Source organism: Armigeres subalbatus, chromosome 2 (assembly GCF_024139115.2).
Source record: "Armigeres subalbatus isolate Guangzhou_Male chromosome 2, GZ_Asu_2, whole genome shotgun sequence".
NCBI lineage: Eukaryota > Metazoa > Arthropoda > Insecta > Diptera > Culicidae > Armigeres > Armigeres subalbatus.
Window position 1 is genome coordinate 400,452,254 of NC_085140.1, and position 20,415 is coordinate 400,472,668.

At 39.9% G+C, this 20,415-nt stretch overlaps 1 protein-coding gene across 1 annotated transcript; it reads right to left on the reverse strand.

Annotated features, from left to right (window-relative positions):
- Positions 1–2,340: 2,340 nt before the first annotated feature.
- Positions 2,341–20,394, reverse strand: LOC134213283 (cilia- and flagella-associated protein 276). The gene is made up of 2 exons (XM_062692187.1): positions 20,180–20,394; positions 2,341–2,904 (listed from the first exon to the last, which is right to left on the reverse strand). Exons 1-2 carry the CDS (start codon positions 20,392–20,394, stop codon positions 2,592–2,594), a joined length of 528 nt encoding a protein of 175 aa, XP_062548171.1. The 3' UTR covers positions 2,341–2,591.
- Positions 20,395–20,415: the final 21 nt, after the last annotated feature.

Here is a 20,415-nt window from a genome sequence, read left to right on the forward strand (position 1 = left end):
GATCGTGATCCCTTTTAGTGTGACCAAGCGCGTTTGTTCAAAGGAAAACGACTATCAGCAACTGGAAAACAAATAAATATAAACTTATTTAAATCAACGGACAGCGACGGCAGACATGCAAGACATATGGTGTAAGGGTAAATTTGTAAATGTGGTTGAAGCAAATGGAGCACGATCCCCGATAGTAACATCGTAGACGAAAAGGAAATCGCTATTTGCAGGTAATTTTTAAAAACACTTTCACGCTCTTCATCTACAAGCTAAGACAAGGAAAGGCTAATCGTTATGAAACTTTGTCTATCATACATATATAAAAAAAATGTAAAAAGACGTCCAGAGAATTACGACAATCACCAGTATTCTTGTTTACTTTTGGGTGTTCTGAAATTTTGGTTCTCCGTAAACAAGAATAGAGGTGAATATAAAATAAAACCAAATTGAATATTTACGCCACAATAATGAATTAACCATGGTCATGGCTTACCAACTGACAAAATAACTGCTACAAAGTGAGCAAGTCTATTAACATTGGTATGTGTGTCTATCACGCATTTTCAATATGTTAGTCATTTTCCTAGACTAATGTCTTTCTATAATAATGGTAGGTTCCTATGGTTCATAAAATAAAGTTTTCTTGTAAATGTGTCGCTAAACGAAGAATTACATGCTTTACAGCGGCACATTAGGAGTAAAGTTTTGGTGAAACTTATCTATGGTTGAATTCCTTGATATTGATTACCATCATAAAAAAAAGGTTGGTATGCGTAGTAGCGATATCAAATGTTTTTTTGAGAAAAGTTCCTAATTTTAAGAAAGACTACTTTAGTTGTCTTTCGCCATACAAAATTATGGCGGTCAACTTATGCTGCTTTTCGCGCATATACGTTAGCGTCTACATTGGGTAGGAAACCTGTTACTATCTTCAACTCTGCTTTTATTACATAATTTGTCAAATCAAGTTAGGGCGGAATTTCGTTATGAAAGAATTGATTTTAGTTTGGTTTCTTCTTTTAATTTATTCGCGTCACGCGCCCTCAAATAAAGATTGAATTTGCAAATGTCGCCCTCAACTCAACCGAAATCCTGTAGCAAGCTAGCTTTTAACCTTTAACTTCCCATTTACCTAAATTCCATATTATCGTAACGGGTCACACAAACCGTTCAAACCAAATAATGTATCAATTTGTATAAAATCGAAAAATAACAGAAAAAGTCTAAATTATATGTAATGTTTCGATTACACAGGGCAAATTGCGGTGATATGCTGCTCATTTGCTGCTGCTGTTGCCTGTATCATGTGTCTGAGAGAAAGAGCGCGAACGACACACCAACTGACTACAACTATCGTGTGCCGTTGTCCGTGGTGCTGGTTGCTGTTTCCGGTGCTGACGGCGCGTCGTTTTCCGGTCGGTCAGGAATGCCTTTAACGGCATTAGGCATATGGCCGCCCGCAGTCGTCGTTTAGGAGGCGCTCCTTTGCATCCAGAATATGCGATGCGTCCAGATATCTATCGACTTCAAGAGTTTGCTGTGCCTTGCTGAATTGTATCGCTCTGGCTAGCCTGATTCCTGGTGAGGAGTTTTGCTGTTTGGGAGTTGGGAGTGCACCCGGTAGGAGAAATTCGGAGGTGTGGTGAAGAGATGCAGGTCTTCGTCTTTAGATCCAGGAGCAACTGCCGTAGCCTTGCGTGTTCCAAAGTGGCTTCGTGCTGCTTGTAGGTGCTGCCGTTGCTGATGGCGTCACCGTAGCTGTGCCGGATATCTTTCTCTCTCTTTCTTTTTCTTTTCATTCTTTTCTAGTGCTCAGTGTTGGCTTTTTGCAAAATTTTGTGTTTTGTTTCTATTTATTTGCTCCAAAGTATTATTATTGCATGTCTGTACCGATGAACGATGCTGACACGATGCGCGAAACACGAGAGAAGAAAGAGAGCACTCAAATGTGAAGCTGAGCCAGATCTTCTTTACCCGGGGGTTTCGATCCAGGGCAGCACAGCGCAGTTTAGATAGAACGAGTGCCGTTGATCGCACCTGAAAGGAGAACTTGGGGAATGTTTGTAGCAGAGCGAGAGGAGGGTGTATTTGCAGTATTCTTGGCAAGCTGTATCCAGTCTCGCCATTGTTCGTGTTACGAGTCCAGAGATTTTCTCTTTCTAGGTTACTGATTCATTACCGTTAAGTTCCAGTCATCTGTTCCAGATCAGATCAAAACATAGATTAGTTTTATACTTCCAGATAAGCCCTTACGTTCTTCAATCCAACTTTACTAATACGAATCAGCGATGATACCTTCGAGGAAACTTTTCCCCTGCTCATCGACGGAAGTCAGCCACAGACGGTAAGTTCGACTTAATTAGAACTGGAGATTTATTCTGACATAATATAATGGACATACATTTAATTTTACTTCAATGAAGAATTTAAATTTTAAGCTACAATTCATGCACTATCCCAAGAAATATTCAATTGTATGAATAAATACAAAAATCTGCGAAATAAATTGGTAATTCGATGCTTTCAACATCGTGGTTGCAACAAATTTGTATCCCCCGTTCTCTAGATCCGAAATTCTTGTTCGACCTTCCGGAACAAGGTTAATAGTTGAAAAAATTGCCATCTCCTGATTGGCGCGAGTAGCCCGGATTGGTCAGCGGTGTGTGAGGTCCTGTGTTCATCAGTTTGACTGTATTCGGCGATGCCTTCTCTTGTAGTCCACCGATCTGCAGCGGGTGCTTCAGCGGAATGATTTTCTCCGGGCTAAGATCCCGGGTGTTGCGTAGCCGCCGGAAAGTACACTGTCCAACGGTTTCCTCCTGTAGGACAACGTCATTCTTGCCCTTGAACAGTTCATCCGCGTGGTTGTACTGCGATGCCAGATTGATGTCCAGGGAGTCGCGTGGTATGGGTCTATTTGGATGAGAAGGTGGACCGTTAGATCTTATTTGGAAGTTTTTTTTTACAGGATTTGAACCTTCCAGTCTACTAATACTCCTATTAGGTATCTATGTTGCAGTATCAAATTAAAATATTCAGATGAACAGAAGTCTATGAATGACCCGCTTTAAGCATGATTACAGGCACACTAAGAGTTAACTTTCTGAAAACAGTATGGCGGAAGGCATTCATGGTTTGATTTCTCAAAATGAAGCACCTTCATAGAAAAAAAAAATTGGTAGGCGTTGGTCAGCAACAATCAGATCTATATCTAGGTTCTACTGCCGTTCAAGTTAGTCATTCGAATTTGACGGTAGCATTAGCTAATATGTTAATTTTGCTCCTCTAGAATTGACTCGATCAGACTTGATATGATACAAACTTGAAGCTGGATTGGACATTCCCTGTCCATGGATGATGGGGTCAACGTTGGTAAGTCAAGTGTCTGCATATTGTTAAAATTGTGAAATAATTTGTTCTTTTATAGTACACATTGCTAGTATTATTAGTACTCAACACATTACCGTTAGACGACAACGAGATGAATTTAATTGCATCCGAGTATGGTTAAAATAATTAAACACTTGATATATCATACCTCCTTGCAAATACTTAGAGAAGGTGTCGCACGATCTAACAACATTTTCTTGAGTATATGCTGCGGAGGTTCCGGCAGGGTCTAGTACCAGTCTTAACTAACAAAATACTAACACAAAATACTGGGAAGCAAACGATCATCCATTGCACCAATTGTAGTTCATAGTTCAGTATACAATATGTAGTGAAAGTAGATACTGTAGATTTACTAATTTTGCATTATATATGGTGATTGTATCCGTTATTTCTTCTCAGTAATCTTTGTTATTTTACTCTTACTTTCACTGCATGGTTCAACGTATAAACAAACCTGTTTCACTCTTCATTTTTTCGGGTTATGAAAAAATAATACATACTCCAATGTAAAGAAAGATTGAAGGACATAGGAGACGTGACTAAGTGTATTCTGAAAGACAAATAAAATTAGTTGACTACCTTATAACACAGTAAATGATCGATAGGGAATGAACTCATGATCAGCGCTAGACGGTAAAACAAGAGATAGAGTCACGTTTAACTGAGACCTTAGCCACCTATGTGCATGAGAATAGACCATATGATGCTTTCACCCACTATCCTTTTATCTACATGACTAATAGTTTGACCACCTAAGGTAGTGAGGAGGATCAATCAATGTCTTTTTAAGCCCATCATCAAATGGAAGCTCACAAAATGGTTTAAAATGTTTACTGACTGAATCTAGTTCCGAGACAATGATGATGCTATGCAAGGCCGTCATAAGTCCACAAAAATAGTATCAGGCGTTTTCTTGGAACATGGTTCTTCAAAATATGTAGTTGTTAAAATAGCAGGCTCAAACTTTTGAAGATTGTTTGGTGAACGGTTCTGAACTGTGGCCCATTTTGGCTTTTCGATTCAGTTTCGACTGCTTTCACTAGATAATTTTCAAAACATTGGACGATTATTGATATTCATCAAATTGTAATACGATATTTTAGTTTCAAAATACGTTTTCATGAAAGGTGTTTATTTGAAATATAGTCAGCAATTCAAATTTAACGAGATGTATCGCAATTCCTATACCATATACGCATCAACACTGACTCGCGATTGAAAATAAAGATTTTGAACAAACTTTTAAAGCTTCTTTTGTTTGATGGGGACATTACTTAAACGCTATTGATGAGAAAACTACTTCAAAACAATACCACTCACACTGGAGTATTCAACAATATTGAGAGACTTTTTATAAGAACTGTTTAGATCAGGCCTTAACAGCAGACTGTAATGACGAATAGACTGATCATTTAGGAGTAAGGATTTGTAAGGGTTACCTTGCTGGACAACTAAAATTTGTAACATCATACAACTCTAACTGGAAGAATACAGATATCAACACGACATACTAACAAACACATTTGTTTAAGCGGCTAAATATAAGGGAAGCTCTTTGTGATTTATAATTGGAATCAAAGTTAATACATATAATTAAATATTATAACCGACATCTCTTCACAGCTTTAATATTCATCATAAAAATATCCCCAACCTGCCCATACTCCTAAGGCAGTGATATACTAGCAGTATATCCCGCAAAACTTAAAACCCCCATGGGTAAAGATGTTGTGAAGCCTTATCCTGTCCCTGGTGTATCATGGACGATATGAATTTCAAATTCACATCGGTGACTTGGCCCCGGCCCCTTATACATCAATAAAATAAAATAAAATAAAATAAAAACTTGAAGCTGGATTGGACATTGCATCAGCATTATGTGGCAGTCATATATGTGAAAGAATTTTGCGATTTCAGGTCTACGATCCTGCGAGAACGTCGGAAAACCAAAGGGAAAGGAGAAACGGTTTTCTGAACGCCCGTTCCATGAAGGAAATTGTGAAGCGCCATTAAAATCTAAAGAGGATCAACTCAGATGGCACAAAGGCCACACACAATCCTAAACCTTGACCGAATTGTAAGAAGTAAGATCACAAGAGGTGAAAGATTGCAGCCGTTTTCTAAAAGCGACCAACGAAGAACGTTGGAAATTACTTCATCAGGACGCGTTGCTTGATATGCGGATCAAATGAACGCGAATAGCGTCACCATAAGCTGTTGCACTTGGGGAATCAATTTCGCTTAGCAAGGGATCGTCCAAAGACCACCATCAGCATGCTCGTTCAACTTTCTTCCGAATCATTTCTCTTTCAAATCAGTTTGAATAACAAGAACTGCAACAAAGTCTTGGATCTTGCAAATGGAGGCATCCGGAGTTTACAGTGAACGGAGATACACCTTGGAAAATGTGCGTATAATAAGCTGGCTGATAAGTACGAGAAACGTGGGCTTCCCGTGGCAAGCTATGGGAGTATGGTGCCGCGTATTTTGATAGGAGTGGTCAACGCTAACATATTAGTCACATTGAAGAAGGGAAGGGAAGGGAATAAATTCGAACCAATCGCAGCCGAAACAAGGCAAATGTTGAAGAAACAGATAGTTAATCACTTACATATCTGCGCTCCAGCGTCTAATGACGAACTTCACGACAAGGTTAGAAAGTTCTTATCGGTTGAAGCAGGGCTTGTGATATTATGGAGGAAACCACCATCTGGAAAACTTCAGATTGGTCTTCTATGGAGATCAGACTACGTGGAACTTCTCAACAGTCGGGTTATGGGTGAACAACGCCTCAAATGTTTGGCAAGACGGCTGTCCAAAACTCCAGAGTTGTATGCCAATGTCAAGCAGCAAATCGAGATTAAAAGCACAAAGAACATGCGCATGAATTGGCCATAGAAGAATCTACTAATAGTGACCCTCGGCAGGTGTGGTATTTGCCGCTAGGGGTCTTTCTAAATCCCAATAAACCCGGAAAGGTGAGAGTTATCCTCAGGATCCTCAGCATTATCCTCGCTAACGACAGTGTTGTGTCGTTTTCGGCAACGCCGAGTTGCCATAACAAGTGACACCAAAGAGATGTTTCATCAGATTCAAATTTTTCCAAAGATCGGCAAGCTCAAAGGTTCTTGTGCCGAAATAAACCCGATGAGCCCATAAAAAATGTCATGGAAGTTACCACCAAAGATTTTAAAGTACAAGATAGTCCACTCGTGATTATCGCATACAAGCCGCTGGCGAACAACTTTTCTTAATGCAACGCCATCTGGTGATTGTAAGTCTAACTATTTTATGTCGTTTTCGTTTTTGAGGTGTAGCTACACTCGTGCTACACTTTTGCATACTGTCCTATACACACTCATTTTGATTTTACTCACCGGTGCACAGTGGGACGGATTCAAAAAAAGGCGGTCAAAAGTGCAACATGGTTTAAAATGAGAACAAATGATGAAATATTATCATTTTCAACTACTAATGTAAACTAGTAGCCATGCGATTTTCAGCGCTAGGTAAAGATGGGTAAATTGTTTTCTGACCATATGAAAATCCCACGAAATGAGTGAATTTCGAAATAGGCCCAAATTCAGCTCCACAACCCAAGGGTGAACATGTCAAGAAATTGTGGTACAATACAGGCAATTGATAGTTAATAATGCTATCTTCGAAGATATACAGGGTGTTTGTTTCCTGAGTGTGCATATTTTGGGGGCAGCTAGGGCACCCCTAGACATGAAAAAGTGCCCATGGAACATGGGTCCGGAAATCACTGCTAAGTGAGTTATTCAGATTTCTATGTTTTTATTTAAGCTAAAAAGTTTCTTAATGTAACTCATTAATCTTTAGTCGTAGTAACTGGTTTTGTACACAGAACGAAAGCCTGAAGTCTCAGCTTTTTGAGCTTCTTTGACCTTATGTTGATTAAATTACAATTAAGTACAATAATTTTGCAAACTATCAAAAAAGTGTCAGAAAAAACTTGCTTTTTCAGGTTATTTAGTGTTTTCTTATTTTTCCATTCAATGTTATGAGAAACTTTCTTCTGCAAAACATTCCTATGTTTCATCTTTACCAAAGTGTCCTTTGGTTCAACTCTGTCCGATTTGTAGTTTTGTCATAATCATCAATTTAAAATTGTTCAAAAAATTCATCGAACGCCAAATTTCATCGCTATGTTTTCTGTGAAACGTTGATTGGCAACCCTACACTGAGGATACTGGCCGTAAGATTTTCATACGACCAAACTTATGAGAATGTTTCATACGAATTGAACTATGAAAATCGTAGGATCCTTTTTCGATCAATTCTAACTTTTTATTGGGTATCCAACAAAACAATTTCTCGAAGCGTCGATGGGCGTGTGGTGTGAACGCACGCCTCCTAATCACGACGTCCATGGTTCGAACCCAGGTTACACTTTTTTTTAACAAACTGAAAATATTTCATAAGATTGTCGTATGAAATGCATTCCATAAGAGAATCGTATGAAAATCATTACAATTTCTTGTGGTGAAATTTCATAGGAGAAACGTATGATGTTCTTACGACCAGTATCCTCAGTGTATCCATTCGGGCGTTCGTTCTAAGCACGTGGTATGATCGTGTGCACACAAATGATGGATGCTATTCATGCCGTACAGAAAGGAGGATAAAAAACAATGATCAGCTGGTAGAATAACGGGAGTGCATTGCAATCAGTGCAAAAATGATTTTGTAACCATTCATTCTTGTAATGTAATTTGAAGAACTTAAGCGTTGTGTTACAAAACTGTGAACCTAATTTGCAAGATAAACTTATTTATTCGGATACATACTATGGCCTTCTTTGAAAAATGTTTATTTCGCAAGGAATTTGCTGTCCAAAATTTTGATTACGTCCAAATCGCAAAGTGCCTTTAAAAATAAATCTGCTCCGATATGAAGAGAAGGATGTCCGATGTAACCAAACGAAAAGCTTCGGGTTTAGTTTAGGTGTTTGGCTCTGGAGTGGGCTCTTCATTCAGTAGTATTCGAGCTCATACATGAGGATGTGGTATGCTTTGCTAAGTGTGGTGTTCGTATTTTTTTTTTCAGCGCGGGGAAGTTTTTGAAATTTGGATTAGTTTGGATTAGTTTTACTTTTGTTTTTTGTGGAACAATCCTGATGATTTTTTGTAGTCCGGGTTTCTTGTTCATAAATTGAGTGATGATGTATGGAAATGAATGGGTCCGCTGCAGCTTGAATCTGAGGGGGAGACCAGAGTAGACGCGACCGCGCGATGAGACAAGACAAGAGTTCATTGATAACAATTGGTATTCTTCTGCATGAGTCGCATCGTACGTCCCAAAGGATTCTTAGCGAATCCCGGAGGATTCTTAGGGAATCCCGGAGGATTCTAAGGGGTTCCCGGAGGATTCTTAGAATCCTGGAGGATTCTAGGGAATCGGAGGAATCTTAGGGAATCCCGGCGGATTCTTAGGAATCCCGGAGGATTCTCAGGAATCCCGGAGGATTCTTAGGACTCCCGTAGGAATCTTGGGAATCCCGGTGGATTCTGTGGAGTCCCGTAGGATTCTTAGGAATCCGGAGGATTCTTAGGAATCGGAGGATTCTTAGGAATCCCGGAGGATTCTTAGGGAATCCCGGAGGATTCTTAGGGAATCGGAGGATTCTTAGGGAATCCCGGAGGATTCTTAGGGAATCCCGGAGGATTCTTAGGGAATCCCGGAGGATTCTTAGGAATCTCGAAGGATTCTTAGGAATCCCGGAGGATTCTTAGGGAATCCCGGAGGATTCTTAGGGAATCCCTGGAGGATTCTTAGGGAATCCCGGAGGATTCTTAGGGAATCGGAGGATTCTTTAGGGAATCCCGGAGGATTCTGAGGGAATCCCGGAGGATTCTTAGGGAATCCCGGAGGATTCTTAGGGAATCCCGGAGGATTCTTAGGGAATCCCGGAGGATTCTTAGGGAATCGGAGGATTCTTAGGGAATCGGAGGATTCTTAGGGAATCCCGGAGGATTCTTAGGAATCGGAGGATTCTTGAGGAATCCCAGAGGATTCTTGAGGAATCCCAGAGGATTTTAGGGAATCCCGGAGAATTCTTAGGGAATCCCGGAGGATTCTTAGAGAATCCCGGAGGATTCTTAGGGAATCCCGGAGGATTCTTAGGGAATCCCGGAGGATTCTTAGGGAATCCCGGAGGATTCTTAGGAATCCCGGAGGATTCTTAGGGAATCCCGGAGGATTCTTAGGGAATCGGAGGATTCTTAGGAATCCCGGAGGATTCTTAGGAATCCCGGAGGATTCTTAGGGAATCGGAGGATTCTTAGGAATCCCGGAGATTCTTAGGAATCGGAGGATTCTTAGGGAATCCCGGAGGATTCTTAGGGAATCGGAGGATTCTTAGGGAATCGGAGGATTCTTAGGGAATCCCAGAGGATTTTAGGGAATCCCGGAGAATTCTTAGGGAATCCCGGAGGATTCTTAGGAAATCCCGGGGGATTCTTAGAGAATCCCGGTGGATTCCCAGGAATCCCAGAGGATTCCCAGGAATCCCTGAGGATTCTTGAGGAATCCCGGAGGATTCTTAGGGAATCCCGGAGGATTCTTAGGGAATCCCGGAGGATTCTTGAGGAATCTTGGAGGATTCTTGAGGAATCTCGGAGGATTCTTGAGGAATCCGGAAGAATTAAGAATCCTCCGGGATTCCTCAAGAATCCTCCGGGATTCCTCAAGAATCCTCCGGGATTCCTCAAGAATCCTCCGGGATTCCTCAAGAATCCTCCGGGATTCCTCAAGAATCCTCCGGGATTCCTCAAGAATCCTCCGGGATTCCTCAAGAATCCTCCGGGATTCCTCAAGAATCTTCCGGGATTCCTCAAGAATCCTCCGGGATTCCCTAAGAATCCTCCGGGATTCCCTAAGAATCCTCCGGAATTCCCTAAGAATCCTCCGGAATTCCCTAAGAATCCTCCGGGATTCCCTAAGAATCCTCCGGGATTCCCTAAGAATCCTCCGGGATTCCCTAAGAATCCTCCGGGATTCCCTAAGAATCCTCCGATTCCCTAAGAATCCTCCGGGATTCCCAAGAATCCTCCGATTCCCTAAGAATCCTCCGGGATTCCCTAAGAATCCTCCGGGATTCCCTAAGAATCCTCCGGGATTCCCTAAGAATCCTCCGGGATTCCCTAAGAATCCTCCGGATTCCCTAAGAATCCTCCGGGATTCCCTAAGAATCCTCCGATTCCCTTTAAGAATCCTCCGATTCCCTAAGAATCCTCCGGGATTCTAAGAATCCTCCGGGATTCCCTAAGAATCCTGCGGGATTCCCTAAGAATCCTCCGATTCCCTAAGAATCCTCCGGGATTCCCTAAGAATCCTCCGATTCCCTAAGAATCCTCCGATTCCCTAAGAATCCTCCGATTCCCTAAGAATCCTCCGGGATTCCTAAGAATCCTCCGATTCCCTAAGAATCCTCCGATTCCCAGAATCCTCCGATTCCCTAAGAATCCTCCTGGATTCCCTAAGAATCCTCCGGGATTCCTGAGAATCCTCCGATTCCCTAAGAATCCTCCGATTCTTAAGATTCCTCCGATTCCCTAGAATCCTCCGATTCCTAAGAATCCTCCGATTCCTTAGAATCCTCCGGGATTCCCTAAGAATCCTCCGGGATTCGCTAAGAATCCTTTGGGACGTGCGATGCGACTCATGCAGAAGAATGCCAATTGTTATCAATGAACTCTTGTCTTGTCTCATCGCGCGGTCGCGTCTACTCTGGTCTCCCCCTCAGATTCAAGCTGCAGCGGACCCATTGATTTCCATACATCATCACTCAATTTATGAACAAGAAACCCGGACTACAAAAAATCATCAGGATTGTTCCACAAAAAACAAAAGTAAAACTAATCCAAACTAATCCAAATTTCAAAAACTTCCCCGCGCTGAAAAAAAAATACGAACACCACACTTAGCAAAGCATACCACATCCTCATGTATGAGCTCGAATACTACTGAATGAAGAGCCCACTCCAGAGCCAAACACCTAAACTAAACCCGAAGCTTTTCGTTTGGTTACATCGGACATCCTTCTCTTCATATCGGAGCAGATTTATTTTTAAAGGCACTTTGCGATTTGGACGTAATCAAAATTTTGGACAGCAAATTCCTTGCGAAATAAACATTTTTCAAAGAAGGCCATAGTATGTATCCGAATAAATAAGTTTATCTTGCAAATTAGGTTCACAGTTTTGTAACACAACGCTTACGTTCTTCAAATTACATTACAAGAATGAATGGTTACAAAATCATTTTCGCACTCATTGCAATGCACTCCCGTTATTCTACCAGCTGATCATTGTTTTTTATCCTCCTTTCTGCACGGCATGAATAGCATCCATCATTTGTGTGCACACGATCATACCACGTGCTTAGAACGAACGCCCGAATGGATACACTGAGGATACTGGTCGTAAGAACATCATACGTTTCTCCTATGAAATTTCACCACAAGAAATTGTAATGATTTTTATACGATTCTCTTATGGAATGCATTTCATACGACAATCTTATGAAATATTTTCAGTTTGTTAAAAAAAAGTGTAACCTGGGTTCGAACCATGGACGTCGTGATTAGGAGGCGTGCGTTCACACCACACGCCCATCGACGCTTCGAGAAACTGTCTTGTTGGATACCCAATAAAGAGTTAGAATTGATCGATAAAAGATCCTACGATTTTCATAGTTCAATTCGTACGAAACATTCTCATAAGTTTGGTCGTATGAAAATCTTACGGCCAGTATCCTCAGTGTAGGATTGCCAATCAACGTTTCACAGAAAACATAGCGATGAAATTTGGCGTTCGATGAATTTTTGAACAATTTTAAATTGACGATTATGACAAAACTACAAATCGGACAGAGTTGCACCAAAGGACTCTTTAGTAAAGATGAAGCATAGGAATGTTTTGTAGAAGAAAGTTTCTCATAACATTGAATGGAAAAATAGAAAAACACTAAATAACCTGAAAAAGCAAGTTTTTCTGACACTTTTTGATAGTTTGCAAAATTATTGTACTTAATTGTAATTTAATCAACATAAGGTCAAAGAAGCTCAAAAAGCTGAGACTTCAGGCTTTCGTTCTGTGTACAAAACCAGTTACTACGACTAAAGATTAATGAGTTACATTAAGAAACTTTTTAGCTTAAATAAAAACATAGAAATCTGAATAACTCACTTAGCAGTGATTTCCGGACCCATGTTCCATGGGCACTTTTTCATGTCTAGGGGTGCCCTAGCTGCCCCCAAAATATGCACACTCAGGAAACAAACACCCTGTATATGATATATATTGAGTTTGAAATGATTCAATAACAAATTTGAAGGATATTGCAAAGATATAATAATTCAAATTCATATATTATCAATGGAGTAAAAAACAGTTTTCATGGCAACTTCAAAGGTACCCCAATAGGCACAATATCGTTAAATTGACTCAACCAAAGTAATTTACAATGTTTTATTACCTGTATAATGCGAGGAAAATATTTAAAAAATAAAATACATCATTTTGAAAAATGACCTTTTGACCCTCTTTCTAGGGATTCGTCCCTCTGTGCGGTGTGTAGTTTTATACTGCTGTTTTTTTTCCCTCAGAAATTTTACTCACTTTGAAAAAAAGTGGAACCACTCAAATTTTGAGTGGTTCCCACTTTTAATAAAAAGTGAGTAAAATTTCTGTGGGGAAAAAAGAGACGGCAATACAAAACTACTCACCAAGGAATGTAATTGTCGCTGAAAAATGCGAAAAACAAGCGACAAAAGAGAATAGACGAATTTCGCGCCAACTCGACCAGCGGTTGGCAGCACCATCTCAGAATCGAATGAAACTTGGTGGCCATAAAGATATGGTATTTCTAAGCCACTCTGCATACTTAGTTTTTCAAAAATTGTCAAGAGTAACATTTGATGAGGGCCTAATTTTTTTTCATGGATTTTTTATAAATCGATGTAACTCTAAAATGACAAGACCTACAAAAAAGTGTTGTATGGCGGACTGTCGTGAAATTCCCAGAAGTTTTTTGGAAAAAAATCTAAAAAATAAAATACCGATTTCTACACTGAAAAAAAAATAGTTTTAAAAATTAAAATCGATATTACAAAAAAACCTCATCTCAGAAATCGATGAAATTTTTTCTGCAGATAGGTATTTTAATTATCTAATTTTTCTGGGAATAATGTTCCTGTGACATTCTAACAAAAACTTTTTTCATGTCCATATTGAGTGAAAATTTATCAGCGTGTTTTATGCCTACAGCGCCAATTATAGGTTCAGCAGCCTATCATCAACCAGTATAGTATAAGTGGAAGTATAAAAAATTGTTTAGGAAGCAATTTAGCATAATGTAACATTAATGTGGACCAACATTTGGAAAGGGCGTATATTTTCCTAGATTGCTTATATTGCTTATTGCTTTGAACGATTTTGCTCTACGCCCTCCATGCTCGCGGTGAGAACGATGACCCATTCTCACCCCCAGACCTATTGCCACCCCCGATGGCGGTATTGCTCATTCGTGATATAACAGAAATGTAATATAGTGATATTTTTGTTTGATTGAAAACGTGCCCATTCGCCCATTCGTACAACTCCCGAGGAGTCTTGATAGTATTTCCATAATTTTTGGTAAGAGTTGCTCGTTTTGCCATTCGTTTGAGAGTGCCACCAATAGCTTCGCAAGGGCCTTTTCCGTGCGATGTTGTAAAAAGTGCCATTCTGCTTCTAAGCCATGTTTTGAATTTAAATTACACAGACTTGCAAAGTTCCTTTTATTTTTATAATGTGCTGCAGCTCACCCAGACACAAAAGTAATTTTTGTAAAATCGATCGACTGTTTCAAAAAGTCAATTAATTTTGAAATGAATAAGTGAACAGCTTTTGCGTCATGGGTCATTACTTCTGATTAATAAAGCTAACGTTTTCTAATTAACCGTTTCTTTTAAAGTAAACTTCGTATGTATTGTTGCCTGCGAATTATTCCAACCTTGAGCAGCATTTTGGATAATGGATGGATAATTTTCAGATAAATCTAACAGTACAAGTGTTTTGTTGTTTGCAAATAATGTCATAAGTTATAAGTTTATCATTTTTTTCGATAAAATGCGATACAAAATCATCTACAGGCTTTATAACGGTTTCTAAATTACACCGTTCAGTGGTTAGCCTTTGCTGAAAAACAACATCTTCTTTTCCACTATTACAGTTAAATATCACTTCAGTTTCGTTTCGGCAACATTGCCCGTTTCCAAAGTAATTATTTTTTTGTAATTGTTTTTAAGTTACTTCTATACAAAAAGTCAAATAAAACATAAACCCTTTTCAAATGTTGGTCCACAATTATGTTAGATTATGCTAAATTGCTTCCCAAACAAATGTTTATACGTCCAAAATGTGTCGTTGGTTGATGATAGACTGCTGAACCTATAATTGGCGCTGTAGGCATAAAACACGCTGATAAATTTTCACTCAATATGGACATGAAAAAAGTTTTTGTTAGAAAAACTTTTTTTCCTTAAATATGTCACAGGAACATTATTTCCAGAAAAGTTAGATAATTAAAATACCTATCTGCAGAAAAAATTTCATCGATTTCTGAGATGAGTTTTTTTTTGTAATATCGATTTTAATTTTCAAAACTATTTTTTTCAGTGTAGAAATCTGTTTTTTATTTTTTGGATATTTTTCCAAAAAACTTCAGGGAATTTCACGACAGTCCGCCATACAACACTTTTTTGTAGGTCTTGTCATTTTAGAGTTACATCGATTTATAAAAAATCCATGAAAAAAAATTAGGCCCTCATCAAATGTTACTCTTGACAATTTTTGAAAAACTAAGTTTGCAGAGTGGCTTAGAAATACCATATCTTTATGGCCACCAAGTTTCATTCGATTCTGAGATGGTGCTGCCAGCCCCATAGAAGGGTTGGCGCGAAATTCGTCAATAGCGATAACTCTTTGTCCCCATCTGCAGAGGATAAAGACATTGTTGCGTTCCATTTTATTTGCAACAAACATGGAGAGGTAATTGTTGTAAACTTTTCAAACTGCGATAACTTGTTTATTTCAGAAGTAAAACGCAAATCATGTCAACAGATGGTTAAGTTTATGTCTAATCTATGATAACTGATACTAATTTAACCAAAAACATCATCGGAAACCGACTACTTCTCAAAATGCGTGGCAGGCGATAATTGTCCTATTCTGTTGCAGTTTGGGACAAACGCTTATTGCGAGTTGAGTTTGTCCCAACATTTACAAGAGAGGATAATGTCGTTGTCATTGGCAATGTTGTTATTTTACATTCCTTGCTACTCACTATTGAATAGAAAAAAAATTAGCGTGTAGGGCACAGCACGAGAAAATATCCTTCTCTTTTGTTCTTCATAAATTTTGACGTTTACTGGCCTTGTTGTTTTCTAATTTCTTTGCAGCGAGAAAGAGACAAAGCAGTCCGTGCAGTGCCCTATCACGGAAGAAAAAAAAGTACCCAGCGTTGAGTTTTTTTAATCTCACTTTTGAGTTATTTTTTCTCTTCTCTTCACCACTCTTTCTTCTGTTGTCAAAAACAAAAAAGCGAAACAATCCAATGGCGCCAGTTCAATACGGGAAGCCAATTTTGAGTTTTATTACCTGAGGTCGAAATTATTATATTTTCATACATTTACACTTTCTTATTTTTATACTAGCACATGTTGTCCAAGGGCTTGACGACCCCTCCCCAGCTGTCTGCGAGTCAGGGAGAACTGCCTAGGGCGTGGTGGGATTTAGCAGTGGGCTCTGCTAAAATCCCTCCCAAAAAACCACAAGTGCCCGTAAGCGGACTCTATCAAAGCGACTGTGTGCCGCTTCAAAAGCACAAGCCCAGGGAGGGAGTGCCAACTGGCATGTGGAGTGTCCCTACTTCGGTAGGGTAGTGCGTGAACTGCTTCGGCAGGGGAGTGAGTGATCTGTTTGTGCTGAGGCAGGAGTGTCATAGCGAGTCGCCGCCGCTATGGCAGCCTCGAAGCGCAGCAGAAGTCTGAGTATGGACTGCACATGCTAAGGTAAGAGTGTCGTAGCGTTGCTACCGCTATCGACACCTCGAGGCATGGCAGTGGAGTGTTAGAGTGAGTTGGGGAGTGTCCCTACTTCGGTAGGGTAGCGCGTGAGCTGCTTCGGCAGGGAGTGAGTGATCTGGTTGAGCCGCGGCCCCAGCGCGACGGCGCGTCGCCGCTATTGCCGCCTCGAAGCGCAGCAGAAGTCTGAGTATGGACTGCACATGCTGAGGTAGGAGTCGAGGGACCTATCGACACCTCGAGGCATGGCAGTGGAGTGTTAGAGTGAGCACCCGAAAAGGGTCACATGGAGCGAATGGTCTTTGGAGAAGCTGCTTCGGCGGCAGGGTAGCAGTGGGTTGTACCCACACACCTACAGTTGTGCACATGTGGTGCATGGGGAGTGTCCCTGCTTCGGCAGGGTAGCGTGTGGTCTGCTTCGGCAGTGGTGTGATTGATCTGCTCGTGCTGAGGCAGGAGTGTCGTAGCGCAATATCTGTAGGCCCAGGCAGTTACCGCTATTGACACCTCGAGGCATGGCAGCGGAGCGTCCGGGAGAGCATCCAAGTAAGACTCAAATGGAGTGAATGGGGTGCGAGCACCCAAGTCAGTCTCGCGTGGGACGAGTGCCTGTGTGAGCGATAATGAGTGAGTACGCTTAGTACTGCCGTCCCCCCAGAAGTAGTACTGCGAGGTAGTTCCTGGGGGAAACGATGGTGGAGTCCAAGGGAGTTTAGTCGGTATTACCGGTATGGTCGAGTCCGACACTCCAGTACACTTCCGTGTGGTAGTTTGGCAACTACAATGCACGTGTACTGGGTCAGTGTGTAAATGCATTCTCCTTGTAAAAAAAAAAAAAAAATACTAGCACATGTTCATATTTTTATATGTTCAAATTTCATGTTTTCTTATTGTTGTATGTACATATATTCAAATTTTTATATTTTCAAGCTTTTGTATTTCTACATTTGTATTGTTCTTTTTTCATGTTATCATATTTTAATAATATATTATACTGTTGAACATTTATTTTTTTCATATTTGCATATTTACTTACTTTTATGATTTATGTTTTCTTCTCTTATATTTTCATGTTTTTATATTCATGTTTTTGTGTTTTCATTTTTCTATTTTCATATTTTCACATGAAGATGTTTATAATTTTTTAAATTTTCTACTTTACTAGCGAAAGAAGCCAAGCTTTGCTCGGGTGTTGCAAATGTCACAATGAACTATTTGCAGCACCGCACTCTAGATCAATTTGCGTTTGTTTTGTTTTCCTCAACAGCTAACCCAAAATTGTATTCTAAAAATATATCAAAGAATCTAGAAGGCTAGAAAAGGCGCCATATTGGCGCCTGCCATGTCAGAATGCAAGTCAATGTAGGGAAGGGGAAGGAAATGTTGATGCAATCACTCGCCCACTGCAAGCCGAATATACCTCTGCACTTGCCACGAGTTCATGCGGAATTTCTTGGAATTTTTGGGTTAGGTTCGAGAGTTAGAGGTCCGCGTCTTGGTTAACGAGCTGCCAATGTGATAGATAGGAGAAAGCAACTGATGGATTTTCTAATTGGATGTAGGAAACGAGCTTTTTATAGTTTATTTCTAATTCTAGCAGATTACTGCTAAAATACTCAAGTTGAAGGTATAGGAATAGCAATGGAAATGGTATGGAAGTCCATTCCCAGTTCTAGCGATTGCTAGAACATGAGAAATATACAGAAAGATACAAAGTAAGAGAATGGAACGGACCTGGGATTGAACCCACGACCTCCTGCGTATGAGGCAGAAGCAGTAGCCATATGACTACCAACGCTAAGTCCATTATGCTTCAAAAACTATTATTTTGTCAACACACAAATGGTCCAGCTTAAAGCAAAATTTTATCCATAATGCGACATCCACTTCCAGTTTGATCAGTTTGATTCTGATCATATTTTGTTCAGAATTCACTCTCTTATGTCTCCTTATATCTTTGGGCAATAACAAACACATCAACAACAGGAAACGACATTTGTTTTGTTGTCGTTTATCATAGCAACGAGCTTTTTTGGATCTATTACCCATTTCAATTTTCCTCCCATTCCTCGATCCCTCCCTATCTCGATGGTCCCTCCAATATCGAGATGTGGAGAGGCGACTGTATTATCCTTCGACTTCTTCTTCTTCATGCAATCTTCATTCGCCAATAATGATAAATTTATAAGGATGATGATGATCGCTGCGATGACAAACGACACAAGACAAACGTCAAATAGGTTGCACCTTACCAGAACATGTTAAATTGTGACGGCAATCGAAATTGTTTTATTGGCTTTCTTCGGTGATAATATAACTTAAGTTATTGAAATAAAAATATCCACGTTCGAAAATCATTTTGCAATACATAATTAAATACTCGTGCGAAATGTTATCGGTGCAACATGAACGGAGCTTTAAACTTCAAGAACAGCACTAGCGCCACACCAACAAACGGTGGCTTCAACAACTAGTGCTTATTTCACGGGGTTGGTTTTTTTCACGCGTTTCTTATAGGGCTGTTCTATGACTCGATATCGACTCATGAAAGCAAATTATGCCATATTGAAAAATATTTTCTGGGTTACTGTGTTGGTCCCTTGAAACAGCTTTCCAAAGAATCACTATTCTGCATCTCGATATTTCCATGAGTCGATGGTCCCTTTAATATCGACTCATGTAGGTTTAACTGTACCTAGTATATTTAGTGTCACAAAATCTTAGATCCCCTCCCTTCTAAAACCTGTGACGTCATTTTTGAATAACCCCTTCAAAAATCATGCTAGAAATTAATGTCCAAGTTGGGTGGTCCAATACCCGGGAAATAGGCAATTAACTTTGATTGAAAGGAATATGGATTATTTTAACAATTTTCAATTCTCACATCTCAATTCTTACCAGTCACATTCCATTTCTAACTCTTCGGTCCCCAGTTCTCAGTTTTCACTTATCACTTCACATTTCTCATTTTTCAGTTCTCATCTCTCAACCCTCGCTCCGCACTTTCCAGTTCCCACTCCTTACTGGTCACTACTCACTTCTCACTTTTCATTTCTTACATCTCAATTCTCACTTTTAACTTCTCGCTTCGAATTTCTAATTTCTCACTTGTCACTTCTCATTTATCACTTCTTATTACATCTTAATTCTCAATTCCTAGTTCTCACTTCTTACTTGATGCTTTCACATTTTCCATTTCTCACTTTTCATATCTCACTTTTACCTTTTTATTACTCACTTCTCACTACAACTTCTCACTTCTCATTACTCACAATCTAAGTTAATTTTAAACTATTCGACCAAATGTTTTTCGGCCAAACGGCATGTCATGCATGTGAACCGTTTCTGACAACATCGAGTTAGCGAAGAGAAAATGCATTGGAAAATTACTTCGACTTATGGGCCAAACACAATAGACACGCAAACGTACCAATTGTGTTTAGCCCATTAGGGTCGATTTCTTCAACTCGGCTTAGGCCTTAAACAATGCATAACTTCAAAAATAAAGTAATTTTCGAGGGTTTTATTAGCTCTATCAGGTGATAATATCTCTAATGCTTGTTCACTGTTGAAACTGATCGATATTTTTTGGAAAATATGCATTTTTCAGGGTTGTCCAAATTAGACACTAAGGTGGCTAAAACCGGAAGACTAACCCTACTGACAATTTATTTGTGTCCTGACAGATTGTAATAGTGTACTTACCCCATCGTAACAAATCTGGCTGCACGCCTGGCCGAACTCAGCGTTTGGTGATAGAAAACGCGCTCGTTCGGGCTCAAACATGCCGACCACCGGATGCTGGGATGCGTTTCCGGGGGTGCCGGCAACTCTTTCATGTAGCATCCTTCGCCGTCGATGTTCGGGATGTGGTCATCGTTTCGTTCGCGTTTAATAGAGGCATTGTTCTTGCATCTCATTTTTATTTCCACGACGATGAC

Coding starts and splice junctions, on each gene's coding strand:
- LOC134213283 (XM_062692187.1), bottom strand. CDS start 20,394: ATGAGATGCAAGAACAATGCCTCTATTAAACGCGAACGAAACGATGAC. Junction 2,905..20,179: donor GCCAGATTTGTTACGATGGG/GTAAGTACACTA, acceptor TCATCCAAATAG/ACCCATACCACGCGACTCCC.